This window comes from Pristis pectinata, chromosome 35 (assembly GCF_009764475.1).
Source record: "Pristis pectinata isolate sPriPec2 chromosome 35, sPriPec2.1.pri, whole genome shotgun sequence".
In the NCBI taxonomy this organism is placed as follows: Eukaryota; Metazoa; Chordata; class Chondrichthyes; order Rhinopristiformes; family Pristidae; genus Pristis; species Pristis pectinata.
Genome location: NC_067439.1, coordinates 15,546,121 through 15,565,766, shown reverse-complemented (window position 1 = coordinate 15,565,766; position 19,646 = coordinate 15,546,121). Strand labels below are relative to the sequence as shown.

The following is a 19,646-nucleotide window of genomic DNA, read 5'->3' as shown; positions in this document are numbered from 1 at the left end:
GTCAATTCAAGGTGTGGGAGTCCTATGACATTGATGCCGCTATTCTTCCCTGCAGTAGAGTCATAGAGTAATACAGCGCGGAATCAGGCCCTTCGGCCCATCTGGTCAATGCTGACCAAGACACCCATGTAAGCTCATCCCATTTCCCCACATTTGGCCCATATCCCTCTCAACCTTTCCTATCTGTGTACCTGTCCAAGTGTCTTTTTAAATGTTGTTAATGTACCTGCCTCAGCCACGTCCTCTGGCAGCTCATTCCACATATTAACCACCCTCTGGGTGAAAAAGTTGCCCCTCAGATTCCCATTAAATCTCCCCCCTCTCACCTTAAACCTATGCCCTCTAGTTCTTGATTCCCCAACCCTGGGAAAAATGACAGTGTGCGTTCACCCTGTCTGAGCCCCTCACGATTTTATACACCTCTATAAGGTCACCCCTCAGTCTCCTACACTCCAGTGGATAAAGTCCCAGCCTGGGAGATGTGGTGAATGGGGGTGGTACAGTTCAGGTTGGTGACTACATTGTACTGAATGCAGCCACAGTGGACGGCACGGTGGCGCAGCGGGTAGTGCCGCCGCCTCACAGCTCTAGTGGCCCAGGTTCAGTCCTGACTTCTGGTGCTGTCTGTGTGGAGTTTGCACGTTCTCCCCGTGGGTCTCCCCCGGGCGCTGTGGTTTCCTTCCACATCTCGACGACGTGCAGCTTGGAGAGTTAATTGGCCACTGTAAATTGCCTCTGGTGTGTGGCTGAGGGGTAGGATCTGGGGGGAGTTGATGGGAATGTGGAGAGAATAAAACAGGATCAGTGTGAGTGGGTGGTTGATGGTCGGCACGGACTCGGTGGGCCGAAGGGCCTGTTTCCGTGCTGTATGACTCCTACGGTATTCTGAAAAGGCAGGGACGGGATTAACTGGAAGGCCACAGATGGTTGGTGTGGGCTCGATGGCTGGCTGGGGCTTATTTGTGGTAATGGTTCTGTGATTGTATAACGGGCCAATGACGCTGGTGGTTTCATTGCAGCAAGGGGCTGATAAGTCGGGAAGAGATCACCGCCTATTTCCTGAGAGGCAGTTCCATCTGCTCCAAGCTGTCCCTTGGCTTCCTCCACAACTTCCAGGAGAACACATACAAGAAGCCAACCTTCTGTGACAACTGCACGGGATTTGTAAGTCGAAGGAGAGGTTAAAGGGTAAAGGGCGGACGGCCGTGATTTGTAGGGGCAGAGAACCGGGGGAACAGTGGTTCTTGCTGCCAGGGTTAAGGGATAAAGGCCGTGAGGACAGAGGTTAAAGGGTAAAAAGTGGAAACTGTTAACTGAGGCCGAGACATGAGATATAGCTGGTGAGCCGTTGGCAGAGATCATACACCAACGCTGTCGACGCCTCTGCCCAGTTTGTACCAAGTTTTGATGGTTAATTAAACGCCAGTGATGAATCATTCATGTAGTTCTCCAGCAACGGTTTCCTCTACAGGTGCTCCCCAGGTAACGAGCGGCCCCTCCACGTGAATGCTTTCCCCGTGCCTGCTCGCTCTCCTGTCACCGCTGTTTGTGCGATCTGACTTACAAACAGTTGGGGTTACGAACATTTCTCGGGAGCAGAACCCTGTCGTAACCTGGGGACGGCCTGTATTTAATATCAAGTACACGACATACTGATATGTTTAAAGATATTTATGGTTATTCTCAGTCTAAATGTAATTCTCTCTTTTTCTTTTACAGCTCTGGGGTGTCATTAAGCAAGGATACAGGTGTCAGGGTAAGGAAAGCCTCTCCATTGTCCTTTATCGGTCACTCTGGTGCTTCTGGTGAAAAGTGCTGGAACCTCACCGCCTGCTTTGAGCAGTTTGATGCTTTCCCCAAGAGTTTAGTGGCTGGTGCAGTGTTCACAAGATCACCAGACAAGGGAGCAGAAGTAGACCATTCGGCCCATCGAGTCTGCTCCAAGGAAAAGGGAAAAAAGAAAAAGAAATGAGAAATTGGGGGGGGGGGGGGCACAAAAAAAAACACTATTCTAACCCCAATTTCCAGCCATATCCCCATATCCCTTGATACCCCGACTATTTAGATATCTACCTATCTCTTCCTTAAATGCCTCCAATGATCTGGCCTCCACTGCTGTACATGGCAAGGAATTCCACAAATTCACCACCGTCTGGCTAAAGAAATTTCTCCTCATCTCGGTTTTAAACCTGTACCCTCTAATTCTAAGATTATGCCCTCTGGTCCTGGACTCACCCACCAAGGGAAACAGCTTGGCCACATCTACTCTGTCCAGTCCTTTCAACATTCTAAACATCTCTATGAGGTCCCCTCTCATTCTTCTGTACTCCAGTGACTACAGTCCAAGAGCCAAAAAACGCTCATCATACGTAAGCCCTTTCATTCCGGAATCATCCTCGTAAATCGCTGAACCCTCTCCAATATCAGTACATCTTTCCTAAGATATGGGGCCCAAAACTGTGCACAGTATTCCAAATGAGGCCTCACTAGTGCCCCGTAGAGCCTCATCAACACTTCCTTACTTTTATATACTATACCTCTCGAAATGAATGCCAACATAGCATTCGCTTTCTTTACCACCGGCCCGACCCGGCAGGTATCCTGCACGAGTACCCCCAAGTCCCTTTGTACTTCCGTACTTTGAATTTTCTCTCCTTCTATATAATAATCTGCCCGTTTATTTCTGTTTCCAAAGTGTACAACGGCACATTTCTCAACATTGAATCTCATCTGCCATTTCCTTGCCCATTCTCCTAAACTATCTAGGTCTCTCTGCAACCTTCCTGTCTCTTCAATACTCCCTACTCCTCCACCTATCTTGGTGTCATCCGCAAACTTAGCCACAAAACCATTTACTCCATCGTCCAAATTGTTAATGTACAAGGTAAAAAGAAGTGGCCCCAACACCAACCCCTGCGGAACACCACTAGTAACCGGTAGCCAACCAGAACGAGATCCTTATATTTCCACCCTTTGCTTCCTGCCAACCAGCCAATGCTCCACCCATTCTGTTATCCTACCTGTAATTCCATGACCTCTCATCTTATCAATCAGTCCCTTATGTGGCACCTTGTCGAAGGCCTTTTGAAAGTCTAAATACACAACATCCACAGCCTCTCCCTTATCCACCCTACCTGAGATTTCTTCAAAAAACTCCAATAGGTTGGTCAGGCAGGATCTTCCCTTCACAAAACCATGTTGGCTAGGACCTATCTTACCTTGCACCTCTAGGTGTTGGATCGGGCAGGAATGGAGATTCCGGGTTGGACCTGGATTGCTTGGGATTGGCTTTTATTTAAAATCAATTTAAAGCTGGTGAACCACAGGCAAGGCCGGTGTTAAGTGCCTGTCCGTAATTGCCCTTGAGAGGGTGGTGGTGAGTTGCCCTTTTGACCCACTTCAGTTCTTCTGGTGAAGATGTTCCCACAGAGCTGTTAGGGAGGGAGTTCCAGGATTTAGACCCGGTGATGGTAAAGGATAGGATGCGTGTGACTTGCAGGGAACCCTGTACCTGCTTTGTGCCGGTAGAGGTTGTGGGTTTGGGAGGTGCAATCAGAGTAGCTTCAGTGAGGAACTGCAGTGCATTTTGCAGACAGCACCCACTGCAGCCACTGTGCGCTGATGGCGCAGGGAATGAATGTTTCGGGCAGTAGATGAGATGCTGGTCACGTGGGCAACTTTGTCCTGGGTAGCGTCGAGTTTCTTGAATGTTGTTAGTTCACCAAGGCAAACGGAAGGTATCCCATCATTGCTGCTGATAGGTGCCTCGTATTTGTTGGGAAGGTTCTGGGGTATCAGGAGGTGAGTCACTCACCGCAGGACACCCAGCCGCTCTTGTAGCCAGAGTACTTACGTGGTTGCAAAAAGCAAACTGTTGGAGGAACCCAACAGGTCGAGCAGCATCTGTTGAGGCAGAGGGATGGTCAATGTTTTGGGTCGAGACCCTGCATCGGGACTGAGAGTATAGAGGGGGGAGAGGGAGGGGTGGGGGTAAACACAAGAGGCTATGACACAAGAGGCTGCAGATGCTGGAATCGGAGACGTGAGGCAGGTGACAGGTGGACCCAGGTGGGGAGGAGGAGGAACAATACTGGGTGGTGGGGACATGCTGAGGACAAGTCAGAAAGAGAGGGAAAGGAGCACAAGGGGGAGGGTTACCTGAAACTAGAAACTCCAATGTTCATACCACTGGGTTGGAGACCACCCAGGCGGGTGTTGTTCTTCGAGTTGGCTTTCAATTAAATTTTTCCTCCATTTCCCCACTTCTGCTCTCAGCCCCACCTCCCCCCAGACGGAAGGGAGGTGAGTTCCCCTCGTCCTCACCTTTCACCCACCAGCACGTCCTCCTTCGTCCTTCCCGCCAGCTGCAACGCAAGCCCACCGGAAGTCACCCCTTTCCGCAGGGACCACTCTCTCCCTGACTTCCTGGTCCACTCATCCCTCCCCACGCACCCCTCCCTGACCACAGGCACTCTCCCCCGTAACCGAAAGAGGTGCAACACCTGTCCCGACACCTCCTCCCTCACGGCACCTCGAGAGCCCTTCCAGGTGAGGCAGACATTGACATGCACCTCCTCCAACTTGGTCCTCTCAATGTGCCCGAATTACATGGTTGGTCCAGTTGAGCTTCTGGCCGCAGGTGACCACAGGGATGTTGAGGGTGTGAGCCCGCCCGGTGTGGACGTGGTGAGACGGGAGGCCACGGTTCTGGGCCCTGTGATGCTATGAGAGTAGGCAGGCAGCTTTAGTGTCGGGGTGGGGTTGATTGGGAGCTGGTGTAGGAGCGGTGTGGCAGGTGAGCGGGGTGTGGGGCAAATAAGTGCAATGTAGGGAAAGCTTTACTTGCCCCGAAGAAGAGGGAGATCGACGATGGAAGAGTGACTGTGGGTGAGTCAGGCAGCGAGACCACTCGGGGCTGAGGGGACGGAGTGACTGTGGAGGGGAACCGAGGGAGATGGAGTTGGGGAGGAGAATTCCACTGGAAGAGAATCCCAGTCTTTCCTTGCCCCACAATAATCATTTCCGATGTATTACACCACACACGGCACAGTCTGGAGCTTGCGTATTAAAAGGAGTGCACCCTTTTGAGCAGCAGGTGCTTTGACCCCGCCCCCCCGAGTGGCAGCGGGTAGTGGGTTGGCACTGACGGATCAGTGTGTCCCCACTGGTACCACTCCACAATTCAGGAGTCCACAAGCTTCAAATCCTCTCCCTGCATCATTGCCGGAGGAATGGAGGATCAGGGAGCAAGCCCTGGGATGTGCAGCAATAGGACACAGAACACTACAGCACAGAACAGGCCCTTCGGCCCACAATGTTGTGCTGACATTTTATCCTGCTCTCAGATCTATCTAACCCCTCCCTCCCACATAGCCCCCTATTTTTCTATCATTCGTGTGTCTATCTGACAGTCTTTTAAATGTCCCTAATGTATCTGCCCCCACAACCTCTGCAGGCAGTGCGTTCCACGCACCCACCACTCTATGTGTAAAAAAACTTACCCCTGACATCCCCCGTATACCTTGTTCCAATCACCTTAAAATTATGTCCCCTCGTGTTAGCCATTGTTGCACTGGGAAAAAGTCTCCGACTGTCCACTCGATCTATGCCTCTTATCATCTTGTACACCTCTATCAAGTCACCTCTCATCCTCCTCCTCTCCAAAGAGAAAAGCCCGAGCTCACTCAACCTATCCTCATAAGACATGCTCTCCAATCCAGGCAACATCCTGGTAAATCTCCTCTGCACCCTCTCTAAAACTTCCACATCCTTTCTATAATGAGGTGACCAGAACTGAACGCAATACTCCAAGTGTGGTCTGACCAGAGTTCTATAGAGCTGCAACATCACCTTGTGGCTCTTGAACTCAATACCCCGACTAATGAAGGCCAACACTCCATACGCCTTCTTAACAACCCTATCGAACTGTGTGGCAACCTTGAGGGATCTATGGACGTGGACCCCAAGATCCCTCTGTTCCTCCACACTGCTAAGAGTCCTGCCATTAGCCTTGTATTCTGCCTTCAAATTCGATCTCCCAAAGTGGCATCACTTCACACTTAGCCGGGTTGAACTACATCTGCCACTTCTCAGCTCAGCTCTGCATCCTATCAATATCCTGTTGTCTCAAAATACTAATCCACAATTCATTTTGTCAGATGGGAGCTGAGAGATTCCATGCTTTACAAGTTGTGCAGCAGTGAAACTGTTTGACTTCAGCCTTGGTCTTCTGGCACAGACCATTTGAGGTCCCTATTGTTAATGCCTGATGTGAAACTGCCTTCACAGAAGACATAACCCCCCCCCCAAACACGAAAGGAGGCCACTCGCCTGTTCTGCCTGTCTACTGCCGACAGACTTAACCAGTGTTCCCCTCCCCAGTTCGTTCCTCACATTTTCCCATTTCAAGCGTGTGCCCAAACATACAGCTTTCCCCGACACCGACTCCACTGCCCCCTCAGATTCCAGGTCTGGTGGGCACCATGGTCAGCATGGACAAGTTGGGCCGAAGGGCCTGTTTCCATGCTGTATTACTCGATGACTCTCTGTCCTGACAGCTCACCCCGCTAAAAATCCCCTTTCATTAGATCGTTTGCCAGTTACCTTCCAGCTTCAGAGAGCCGGGTTCGATCCTGACTTCGGGTGCTGTCCGTGCGGGGTTTGCAAGCTCTCCCTGTGAACGTGTGGATTTCCCCCGGCAGCTCCGGTTTCCTCTCACATCCCAACGTTGGTGGGTCAATTAGCCACTGTAAATTACCCCTAGTGTGGGTGTGGTAAAATCTGGGGGAGGTGATGGGACTGTGGAGAGAATGGGTTACGGGGAAATAAGTGGGGGAATGGGATCGATGGGATTGCTCTGATAGCTAGCACAGACTCGATGGCTGAATGGCCTCCCACGTTGTAATGAAATATGAAGTCTGTGGCCTCTGGTTACTGATCCTCGCACTGGTGGAAATAATGTTAAAGAGCCTTGTTAAATCTCATTAAATGTCCTCTCCCACCCAACCTTCCCTGTGGTAATGAGGACACCCCCCCCTCAGTTTCTCCACTCCTCACACCCAGAATCATTCTGCTGATCTCCCTCAAAAGTGCCCCGTGTCTCCCTCCAGCTGAAGCTGTGGGATATAGTGAGGCCTAGTGTTGCCCAGGCATGTCCTCCATTAGCTAGATTTGTTAAGGTGTAGATAGCTTTACAAAGTATACCTCTCCCTCTTCACCTACCTCTCTGTGGTCTGCTCTGTGTCTCACAACATGAGATCCTGAGAGATACAAGTCTCTCAGCCCCTCAAGCCTGCACCTATTTTCAATAAGACCTCGGCCTCAGCTTCAGTTTCCTGCCTGCTACCTGTGAGCCTTGAGCCTCCGGCCTTGAATAGCATCATCAACTCCTCCTCCTCCCCAGCTTTCTCGGGGAGAGAGTTCCAAAGTTCCCTGCCCCTCGGCGAGAAGAAATTCCTCTCACCTATGTGTTAAATGGGCAATCCCTTATTCTGTGAATATGGCCCCTGGATTCTTTTTAAGGTGAGAGGGGAGAGATTTAATAGGGACCTGAGGGGGATCTTTTTCACCCAGAGTGCGGTCAGTGTGTGGAACGAGCTACCAGCGGAAGTGGTTGAGGCAGGTACATTAACAACATTTATAGTGCATGGATAGGAAAGGTTTGGAGGGATATGGGCCAAGCGTGGGTAAATGAGACTAATTTAGATGGGAATCTTGGTCGGCATGGACCAGCTGGGCCAAAGGGCCTGTTTCCGTGCTCTATGACTCTATAACTCCTTCAGGGGAAACATCCTCCATCATCCCACTGATTCCACAACCGAAATCTGTGCCGGCAGTTGACAGGAGTTGGTAAAGTGTTTAGGAGAGGGTGTAATGTGGTTGGCTTGAAGTATAATCATACTCTTGAGCTGTTGAGGTTGCTACCAACTCTTGCCATTGCCAGGAGACGTTGGCAGTGGATGTCTACAACCACCAGTGATGGTTCTGTTCCCGGGTATTTCTCTGATGCCACTTCAGAAGGAGTTTGAGGCCAACAACCTTGGTCTGGGGCAGTTGTCACATATGGTGGGGAAGGAGAACAAGCTTCCTGCCCTAAGGATCCAGTTGGGTTTTGATCATAGTTCCTGGGCCCTCTCACAGATCTCACCTGTTTGCTGGAGATGGGGATAGGGATGGGATTTGATCCCAGGAGTATTGGATCAGCTTGACAGCACCGCTCCTTACTAATGCCAGTCTGCTGCTGTACAAGGACAGTGTTGAGGGAGCTTTACTTTCTTCATCTGGACTTCACTTGCCCCAGCTGCCTGAAGGGGAACTCATTCCACCCCTCGCTCTCTCGATCATATCTACAGACCACATCACGCGTGTCTGGGGAAAGGGTCCCGCTGACCTGAATTCTCTTTCTCTGCAGACTGTGGGATTAACTGTCACAAGCAGTGCCGGGACACGGTGATGTTGGAATGCAAGAAACGCAGCAAGGCCGACCACACACAGCAATGTCCCACCACACCCTCCCTCCTAACAGCAACACCGCAGAGGGGCCACGGCACAGGTAAATCCGCACTCACCTGTCAATGCGTGTTAGCCTTACAGTGCATGTACGCATGTGTGAGTGTTCATTCGAGCGTGTTCACGTGTGCTGTTTGTGTAGGTGTGTGTGCGTGTTCATCCATGTGTCCATGTATGTGCACGCGGAGTGTATGTTTACTCAAAGATATTTGTGAGTTTGTGTAAGTTTCTGCCTGTACCCACACGTGTACATCAATTTCCATTCCTGTGTCCGTGTGCATGTTTTATGGAAACGCATGCATGTTTGTGCATCTGTTTGTATATCTGTCACATGTAGAACATAGAACATAGAACAATTACAGCACAATTCAGGCCCTTCGGCCCACAAAGCTGTGCTGAACATGTCCCTACCCTAGAAATTACTAGGCTTACCCATAGCCCTCTATTTTTCTCAGCTCCATGTACCTATCCAACAGTCTCTTGAAAGACCCTATCGTATCCGCCTCCACCACCGTTGCCGGCAGCCCATTCCACACATTCACCACTCTCTGAGTAAAACACTTACCCCTGACCTCTCCCCTATACCTACTCCCCAGCACCTTAAACCTATGTCCTCTTGTGGCCACCAATTCAGCCCTGGGGAAAAACCTCTGACTATCCACACGATCAATACCTCTCATCATCTTATACATCTCTATCAGGTCCCCCCTCATCCTCCGTCTCTCCAAGGAGAAAAGGCCTAGTTATATGTAAGGGCATCTGAGTCTATGTGTCTGTGTATCCATTTGTACACACTCAGGCAGATGTGTGTTTGTCTGTGTACATGGGACCATGATTTTGTGTGTGTGTGTGTGTGTGTGTGTGTGTGTGTGTGTGCGCGCGCGTGTGTGTGTGTGTGTGTGTGTGTGAATGTGTGTGTGTCTGTGTGTATGTGTGTGTCTGTGTGTGTGTGTGCGTATGTGTGTCTCTGTGTGTGTGCGTATGTGTGTCTGTGTGTGTGTGTGTGTGCATGTGTGCGTGTGTGCGTGTGTGTGTGTGTGTGTGTGTGTGTGTGTGTGTATCTGCGCAAGTTTCTGACTTATGTAACAGAGCGACTGTGTCACCCACTGTGCCACCAGCGTGGGGGCACTCTGTACATGTCAGCTACCCAAGGGTCTCCTCACACCCCACTGCTGTTGGTTGCGCTGTGAGGTCCTTTATGTGGTTGGCAGGGCCACTCGGAGTATTGATGGGACTGGTAGACACCAGCAGGCAATGGAACCTCGGGGTCCGTCCAAACCCATCCAGGACAGGAGGAGCAACAAACGACCTGCTGGAGGAACTCAGCGGGTCGAGCAGCGTCTGTGGGGGGAAGGAACTGTCAACGTTTCAGGTCGAGACCCTGCATCAGGACTGAGAGTGGAGGGGGGGGGATGTGGCCGATGTAGAGAGGAGGGCGGGGGGTGAGGCAGGAGCCCGAGTGATTGGTGGACTGAGGAGGGGTGTAAGATGACAGGCGGGTGGTGGGAGGGGAGCGGGGGTGGAGCTGGGAGAAGGTGGCAGGCGGGTGAGGGAGAGAGGAACAGGGAAAACATCGGACGGAGCGGGGTGGGGGGGGTGGGTGAAGGTTGGAGACAGCTGCTGGAGGAAGAGCAGCGGCACACAGGGCGACCAGTGCTGGACTCATGGAGGTGAGAATGGGAACCATCAGGGGGGAGGCGCATGGCGGACGGAACCAGAATCAGATAGCGGGGGTGGGGGGGGGGGTGCTGTGGGCAGCCTGTGGGTGAACCGTATGTATAGTGGGTGGATGGAACCAGGAGGGGGAGGGGAGCAAAGGTGGGTGATGGGGGGGGGGGGGGCGGATTTGAGGGAAAGGGGTCAAAACTGGCAGAAGGATTGGGGGAGAGAGGGAGGGAGGGGAGAGTTACCTAATTTCATGCTATTGGGCTGTAGTGTAGGGGTTAGCGTAACACTGTTACAGCGCCAGCGACCCAGGTTCGATTCCCGCCGCTGTCTGTAAGGAGTTTGTACGTTCTCCCCGTGTCTGTGTGGGTTTCCTCCGGGTGCTCTGGTTTCCTCCCAGGTCCCAAAGACGCACGGGTTAGGAAGTTGCGGGCGTGCTATGTTGGTGCCGGAAGCGTGGCGACACTTGCGGGCTGCCCCCAGAACACTCTACGCAAAAGATGCATTTCACTGTGTGTTTCGGTGTCCGTGTGACCAATAAATAAATATCTTATCTTAGAGTACCCAGGCAGGGTACGAGGTGCTGCCCCTCCAGTTTGTGTTGGGCCTTACCCCGGCAGCGGGGAAGGCCGAGGGTGGACAGGTCATTGTGGGAATGGGAAGGAGAACTGGAATGGTCTGTAACTGGGAGCTCGGGATGGCCATTGCAGACGGAGCCTCAGTGCTCTGTGAAACGGTCGCCCGGCCTGTGCTTGGTCTCGCCGATGTAGAGGAGGCCACTGGGGAGCACCGAATGCAGTGGACGGGGTTGGAGGAGGTGCAGATGAACCTCTGCCTCACCTGGAAGGGCAGTTTGAGTCCCTGGATGGTGGTGAGGGAGGAGGTGTAGGGACACGTGTTACCCTCCTGTGGTTGCAGGGGGAAGTGTTGGGGTGGGGATGTGGAGAGATGAGTGGGCCAGGGAGTCGCTGAGAGAGTGATCCCCGCAGAAGGTGGAAAGGCGGGGAGAGGGGAACATGTGGCTGGTGGTGAGATGTGGTCACAGTGGGCAGAAATGACAATGTGCCGGACAGGACAGGAGGAAATTGCCCATTGGAAGTGCCCTCTGGACATCAGTAAATGTTTCCCAGATCACGGGCAATTCCAGTGCTCACTGTTGTAACGTGGTCGAGCAAGGTGTCACAGCCAGCAGTGGAATTAGTAATGAGACGGGCGGCATGGCGGTACAGCGGGTAGTGCTGCTGCCCCGTGGCTCCGGAGACCCCCGTTCAATCCTGACTTCGGGCGCTGCCTGTGTGGAGTTTGCATGTTCTCCTTCTGACCCCCTTCTGACGTCCCAACAACATAGGGGTCGGTGGGTAAGTTGGTAGCTGTGAGTTGGCCCTAGTGTGTGGGTGAGTGGTGGGATCTGGGGGGGGAGTTGTTGGGAATGTGGGGAGAATAAACAATGGCATTGGTGGGAGATAAGTGTAGATGGTTGTTGCTGATGGGCTGAAGGGCCTGGCTCTGTGCTCCAAACCTCTGTGACTGTGCAGTGCCTTGTCTGAAGGAGAGGGGGAGGTGGAGGGTACCTTCAGGGCCTGGTGTTGAAGTGGGTGACGACATGCCGCCAACAGTAAACCAGAGACGGGCAGGAGTACGGTCGAGGGAACGTGGGCGGTCCGTACGGTTGGAACAGGTGATTGTGTTTGAAGGAATGGCAGTAAGGGATGAACGTGCTTGGTGTAAGGGGGAAAGGAGCAACACTCCCCAGCGGGGAATGGAGGTTCCTCAGGTTGCACGGTGGTGGATGCCCCTCTGACTGGTGCCCCAGACATCTGGCATCAGCTTGGAACCGGCCTGCGATCCCCAGTGGCACACAGCCTCTCCAAACCTCTGCTCACTTACCGGCACACACCCGGCAACCCACCACACCCTGCCGTGCAATCGGTCAGACAGACAGAGCCGCAGACGATCTGCCTTCGTCGCTGTGGGGGGTTATCTCAGCAAACTTTCGCAGACAAAGTTCTACCCCGACACTTTTTGCACAGTGGATGTGATCCAGTAAAGGCTGTCTGAAAACTCTGGTCCAGGGGTAATTTTCAAAAGGAAGTCGTATATGTAATTACAGAGAAATACTTGTGGGGAGAGTGTGGGTGCGACCAGTTCAAGAATTCTTTGAAAGAGCCAGTGCAGTCTCAGTGGGCAAAATGGCCTCCTTTCTGTGCTCTAAGGTTCTGCAAAACTGCAGGGAGACCTCATCCCATCCTACTTGTAACCTCAGAAAACAGTTGAGCGCTGTGGTATGCAAATATCTCGGCTCAGATTGGATCTTATCTGACCTGATGGACTGAATAATATTTTCCTGCCTCTTATTAACCTTTTCCTGTCTGACAGTGACTTATAAAATCTATTGTCGCTATGTTAAATAATGCCCAGGTTTGCAGGAAGGTGGGGCAATTCTGAAAGGTCTGTTTGGAAAATGTTTACGTTTTTGGCATTGCTTTATTATTGTCACTTGTACCGGGGTACAATGACAAACTTGTCTTGCACACCGTTCGTACAGATCAATTCATTACACAGTGCATTTTAACTCGAGTGCCCCCAGTCAGTCTGGGAGCTCAGCCCTGTGAAATGCAGGTGTGTGTCGGGCATATCGCAGTCGGAGCACTGTCTGCTCTGAACGTAAAGCCCCTGGTCTGAGAGCCCCTCCTGAGGCCTAAGTGTGAAGCCCCGGGAGGTACTCGAGTGCCGTCCTGTCACAGTGTCTCCTGTTGAAGATCCCTCACTTTACAGGGTCAGAGACTTCCCTGCTGCTAGTATCTCTCCCTCCCTCAATCAACATTGAGGACCCACGTTTACGGTGTTGCTGTTAGTGGGATCTTGCCATGCGCAACCCAGCTGCTTTGCTTTCCGTGTTACTGGACGAGACATTGAGGTCTTCAGCTTCTGGAGACCTTGACTCCGTACTGTTTATGTGTCCCAGAGCAATGACAGTCTCCCTGTGTTGGTGAGAAAGTCCTGACTCAGTGTGGGACATGGTTCTGCCGAGAACTGCCTGTGGTTCAGTTGCCCCACGTCTCACAGTCAGAGCTTTCTGCTAGTGACTCACTTAACCACCTGCTCGGTCCCTGTCGCTGATTGCACAGGAGACACTGATGATCCCTGTCACAGAGCAAGAACTGGGGTGCTAGTTGATGGAGATGTGCTGATTGTGGTCTGGCTCTGTTTACTGAAACATCAAGTCCTGGTGTCACTGATAGCACCTTACTTTCAGCTCAGGATCTCTCACTGACACCTCACACAGCAAACTAGTATTTCTGAAACCGTCTTCACACCACTGCGGCCAGTGGAGACCTCTTTGAAGTCTCCACTGCTGCAACGTGGCAGGTGCCATCTGCACAGCAAGGTCCCATTAACAGCCGTGTTAGTGAGTTAACAGTCAGCTCAGAGTTAAATATGGCAAGAGTCGCAGGGGGAGCTCACTGCTTTCCTTTGAGCCCTACCTGAGGGAACATCAGAGGCAGGAATAGGCCACGGTGTACCACGGTGTACCATGGTGTACCACGGTGTACCACCATCCTGCTCCACCATCCAATGTCTGTGACTGATCGGACCTCAGCCTCAACTCCTCTCTCCCTCAGGGCAGACGGGAGCTCATTGTCTCCCGGTCCTTCCCAGTGGATAGTGGACAGAGGCTGAGCGAGCTGGGGTTTTTCTCTTAGGAGCGACGGAGGATGAGAGGAAACTTGACGGAGGTGTACGAGGTGATGAGAGGCATAGACAGAGTGGACAGCCAGCATCTTTTCACCAGGGGGGTAATGACCAATAGTGGAGGTCACCCGTTTAAGGTGCATGGAGGAAAGTTCAGGGGAGATGTCAGAGGTAGGTTTTTTTACACAGGGTGACTGGGGGTGGTGGTCAAGGCTGATACAATAGGGTCATTTAAGAGGCTATTAGATAAGCATGTGGACGAAAGAAAAATAGAGGGTTCTAGGAGGTGAAGTAGAGAGGGGGGTAGATAGAACGTGGAGAAGGTTTATATTGGTCAGCACAACGTGGTGGGTGGAAGGGCCTGTACCGTACTGTTCTGTGTTCTGTATACCAGACCCATAGCCAGAGGCCCAGATCACTGAACAGCCGGCGTGGATTCTAATCCCACCTGGAGGACTTGTGAGTTTGAACTCCAGGAATTAAGTAAATCTGGGACTAAAAAACTGTTGTAAAACAGGGATGGTCCCACCATATCCATGCTGACCATACTATACTACACTAATCCCATTTACCAGCACTTGGTCCGTAAGGGACAATCCTCGGACTTGGAAGGGAAACCTTCAGTTCATGATCTGCCTCTGCACCTTCTCCTCCCTGGTGGCAGGTTGTGGGTGATGGAGTAGCCTGGACGTGTATGTACTCACCCTGCTTCCCCATCCACAAATCGCCCCGCCTGGTTACAGTTTACTCATTGCAGTGGTGAAATTTTCAATTCAGCCCCAGCCTCGTGGACCCGGCACGGACTGGTTGGGCCGAACAGCCTGTATCCATGCTGTATTGCTCTATGACTCAGCAGCTTACTGAGGGAGACAACACAGGAGCTCCCCCTTCCCTGGGGCAGCAGAATTCCCCACCCCCCCAACAGCCTGAGTGGCCCCTTGTCCTGGACCCTTCCCCCTGCCCTCCCCACCAACACCCACCCGAGCAGGGTTTGGGGCGATCTCTGTGGTCGGGGCAGGGTGAGAGGGTGGGCACAGGGGAGGGGATGTCTGTGGGTGAGAAGGGGGAGTGGGGAGGGATGGGTGTGTGGCTGGAGGGAAGGCTGAGGGTTTGGTGGCTTTGGTCAGAGTGCAGAGTCAATGCTGGCAGTCACCTGCCTGGTGGGAGCGGGGCAGAAGCAGCAACTTAGCTCTTGATGTGGCTTTGCAGCCCGTTCTCCTGCCTTCACAAGGTAGGCTGTTATCTCTCCATCTCCCTCTCTCTCCACCGTCACCTCGTCTCCCTTCTCTGTCCGTCTCCTCCCCGCCTCGCGCTGTCGTTGACCCGACGCTGTAGCTGCCTGCGTTTCCTGCTGTCCGCTGCCCTGCTCATTCACGGCGCAAGTGCTGACTGTTTCACCGTGCCGACGTGTAACCGTCCCTGGACGCAGTCAGGGTTGGTGTCTCCCTGGCCATCCGATCAGACCTGGTCTTCGGACCATCAAGGTCGGGGGTACAGGAGGGAGTTGCTGCCATTGTTGGTCACCATCCCCTGCTGCTGTTTGTCAGATAACAGCACGTATCGCTGCGAACCCTCGTTCTTTATTGACAGAATTTGGTTCCCAACATCCCCCGTCCTCTCCCCAAGATGCTGATTCCCCAAGACCAGAACAGTGACTCAGGCCGCAGTCACTCTCCCCGGAGGTCTTGACGCCGGGCTGGGACGGTTCGTTCTGTCTGCTACAGCCCAACCCAACCATCACGTCTCATAAAACATAGGAAACCTACAGCACAATACAGGCCCTTCGGCCCACAAAGCTGTTCCGAACATGTCCCTACCTCAGAAATTACTAGGCTTACCCATAGCCCTCTATTTTTCTCAGCTCCATGTACCTATTCAAAAGTCTCTTAAAAGACCCTATCGTATCCGCCTCCACCACCGTTGCCGGCAGCCCATTCCACACACTCACCACTCTCTGAGTAAAAAACTTACCCCTGACATCTCCTCTATATCTACTCCCCAGCACCTTAAACCTATGTCCTCTTGTGGTAACCATTTCAGCCCTGGAAAAAGCCTCAATGCCTCTCATCATCTTATACACCTCTATCAGGTCCCCCCATCATCGTCGCTCCAAGGAGAAAAGGCCAAGTTCACTCAACCTGTTTCCATAAGGGATGCTCCCCAATCCAGGCAACATCCTTGTAAATCTCCTCTGCACCCTTTCTATGGCTTCCATATCATGTCCGGGTGCTAGTGTGGCCCTTCTTCCTGTGGCTCAATGGGTAGCCCTCGTGCCTCTGGGTCAGAAAGTTATGGGTTCAAACCTCACCCCAGGACAATCCAGGCAGCCCTTCCTCTCACAGTGTGGAGACGGCAGGTGACACTGAGGGTCAGACGGCTCACTCACCACCACAGGAGGAGGAGAGTGTGGTTCCATAACCCTACACCCAAATCAGACTGTTTGTGGGACCTTCCTGTCAGCGGAGTTGGCTGCCTGGTTTCCATATTATGACGCCACCTATTCTTCGAGAACTGATGGATGTATTGGTATTGGTTTATTATTGTCACTTGTACCGAGGTACAGTGAAAAGCTTGTCTTACAAACTGAACATACAGGTCAATTCATTACACAGTGCAGTTACATTGAGTCAGTACAGAGTGCATTGATGTAGTGCAGGTAAAAACAATAACAGTGTCACAGCTATAGAGAAAGTGCAGTGCAATAAGGTGCCAGGTCACAACAAAGTAGATTGTGAGGTCATAGTCCATCTCATTGTATAAGGGAACCGTTCAATAGTCTTATCACAGTGCGGTAGAAGCTGTCGTTAAGCCTGGTGGTACGTGCCCTCAGGCTCCTGTATCTTCTACCTGATGGGAGAGGAGAGAGAATGTCCCGGGTGGGTGGGGTCTTTGATTATAAACGCTGACCGCTGAGAGGGAGCGAGGTTAATTGACGCCAGAGTGTAGACTGACAGTGCTGGGTTCCGGTGCTGAATAAACAGACACAGAGTGCTGCTCAATATAAAGGTGGTGGCCCAGGGTTCGACGGGCTGACGAATGCACCATTGGACATCGGTCAAATGTCCTTGCTTAAACTAACCCAAGCCTGTGAAAAGTGCACAGAAGCACAAGATCTTTATTTATTCGCAGCCTTGTAATCCCTGCTGCAGCTGTAAGTGGTGCCTGTACCATTCGTCCTGCAGTTACTCCTTGATGGGTTAATTCTGAAGGCATTGATGCTCCTTTTTGTGGCCTCTTGTGCCCTCTGCTGGACTGGATTGACGGTGCTGATCTCAGTGGAGCCACTCTGCACTGGGGCAGCGGTTTTATCTGCAGGGTTGTCATGCAGCCTGTTCAGCGGCAAGAAGAGACAAACTGCTCACTCTTTCCTTTGCCCAGCAATGCCATGAGGGGCATAGATAAGGGGCAGAGAGGTTGGGCAGGCTAGGACTTTATTCCTTCGAACTTTGGAGATTGAGGAGTGACCTTATGGACCTTATAAAATCATAGGGTGAATGCACTCTTTCTCTGGGTTGGGGAATCAAGAACCAGAGGGCACAGGTTTAAGGTGAGAGGGGAGAGATTTAATAGGAACCTGAGGGGCAACTTTTTACACAAAGGGTGGTATGTCTGTGGAATGAGCTGCCAGAGGAACTGGTTGAGGCAGGTACAATAACAACTTTTAAAAGACAGTCGGACAGGTACATGGATAGGAAAGGTTTAGAGGGATATGGGCCAAACGCTGGTAAATGGGACTGGCTTGGATGGGGCATCTTGGTCAGCATGGACCAGTTGGGCTGAAGGGCCTGATTTATGACTGTTGAAGCAGTTGAAAAGCAATGTAGCTAATTGAAGGGAAAAAAAAAGATGGACAAAAGGATTCAGGAGCAGCAGGGAAAACCCCAAAAAACGCAGATGCTGAAAATCTGAAATAAAACCCGAGAGTGCTGGTCAGGCAGCATCTGTGCAGCGAGAAACAGTTAAAGCCCCTTGGGGTCAATAATGCCCAATAAGGACAACTTTGTTCCAGAATCAAATGGTGGTTACAGAAGGAAAAGAGAAGGGGTAAACACCACTAAGTTTTCAGGTTCTGCTCAGGGAGATCCCATGAATTCTTCAAACAAGTGGACCCGGCGGCAGGATGTTTCCTCCCCACACATCACCAACGGGACCCAAGCAGCGGGTCCTGGCTAATCCTGGGGTTGGGCTTCCCGACGTCACAAGGGTCACCACACGTCAGAAGAAACGTTTACTTCTCCGCGGGCGATGGGTTTGCCGGCGAGGCGTCACTCGTTCCTCGTGCTGGGTGATGGGGTCACGTGAAGGCCGGATGGAGTGGGGAGGGCAGCTAATTCACAGGTGGAGCTTGCACGTTCTGTCCGTGACTTTGAGGATGCTCTGGTTTCCTCTCATGTCCCAAAGACCTGCGGCTGGGTTAGCCTGTAGACTACCCCTTGTTGCAAGTAAATGGCATGCGAAAGGAGCGAGGTTAGAGGGAAATACGGAGGGGGGGTCAATGGGACTGATGGGACAGCTGTGTCAGGAGCCCGCGTGTGCCCGATGGGATATCAGGAAATGTGTGGCAGTCCGACCTTTGCAACCGACAGCTTCCATTCATTTGACATCTTGGTTGCAGCAAGAAGTGATGCACAGGACTGTTATGCAGCAGAATCAGACGGGAACCGTTGGTCGAGGAGCTCAGCTGGAAGGAGCTCCCGTGAGGGAGTAGAGACCGGTTGAAGGGAGAGTCGGAGTGACAGAGCTTAGGGCCGAGACAGCTGCCAACGGCAGGGCGAAGGAGCTGGGAACACACAAGAGGTCAGGGCCGGAGGAGCTCACAGCTCTGGGGTGCTTAGAGTGGTAGGGGTTGGCCGTGGAGGGATCTGAACTCCTGTGTGAGAACTTTAAACCGAATCCATTCTACTGTTTGGCAGCAGGGTGATCCCCATCCCCAACCCCAGCCCAGATGGCCTGGGTAAACCCCTTATCCTGGACTCTTCCCCCACCCATCCCCAGAGAAACAGGCCTCTCTATCCACCCGAGCAGGGTTTAGGGAGATCTCTGTGGTCGGGGCTGGGTGAGAGGGCGGAGGAGGGATTAGTTCAGTTAGGTGTTTAATTGCTAGTTTAATTAGTTCACCACATTTTCATGGACCAGAGGGCCTGTTCCTGTGCTCTGCTCTTCTATGTACTGCAGAGAGGTATGAATTCACAGGCTCTGTACCACAACAGCCTGTCTGTGACACACCATTCACATTGTGTGGGAATAGCAAAAAACTGCAGATGTTGGAAATCTGAAATAAAACCAGAAAATGCTGGAAAAACTCAGCAGGTCAGACAGCACCTGTGGAGAGAGAATGTTTTGGGTTGAAAACTCTTGTAATAAAGGGTCTTCAACCTAAAACGTTAACTTTGTTTCTCTCTCCACAGATGCTGCCTGACCTGCTGGATGTTCCCTGCAGCTTGTGGGCTTATTTAACATTGTGTGGGATATCTTTGCTCTGATGAGAAACTTTAGAACTTCGGTTGGTTCCAATCTCACCATCTCTCAGCATTGGACAACATGTTTGCAATGAACTGATTCCTGGCAAGAAGAGTTGCTTTATCAGGAGAGGTTGAGCCGGTTGGGGCTGAGGAGATCTTATTGACATATGAAAGAATCTGAGGGGATTGACTGGGTGGTCACTGAGATGTTCATCCCTGTTCTGTTTCTGCAGTTAAAGGAAGGCATTTCAGAATTACAGGATCCCGTTTCGGAGATGAGGAGGAATCTCCTCTCTCAGAAGACTGTGAGCCTTTGAA

The 19,646-nt window shown here is 51.9% G+C and overlaps 1 protein-coding gene across 7 annotated transcripts in view; it reads left to right on the top strand.

The window, feature by feature from the left end:
- The window catches only part of rasgrp4 (RAS guanyl releasing protein 4), a 223,122-nt gene that overhangs the window by 118,007 nt on the left and 85,469 nt on the right, over positions 1-19,646 (top strand). For 5 of the 7 annotated variants that reach the window (XM_052044430.1, XM_052044429.1, XM_052044428.1 and 2 more), the window contains exons 13-15: positions 1,020-1,164; positions 1,720-1,756; positions 8,411-8,551. In XM_052044430.1, the coding sequence (XP_051900390.1) occupies positions 1,020-1,164; positions 1,720-1,756; positions 8,411-8,551 (323 nt within the window). The remainder of the gene's footprint in view (positions 1-1,019; positions 1,165-1,719; positions 1,757-8,410; positions 8,552-19,646) is intronic. The other 2 variants (XM_052044431.1, XM_052044432.1) reach the window with 2 other exon arrangements.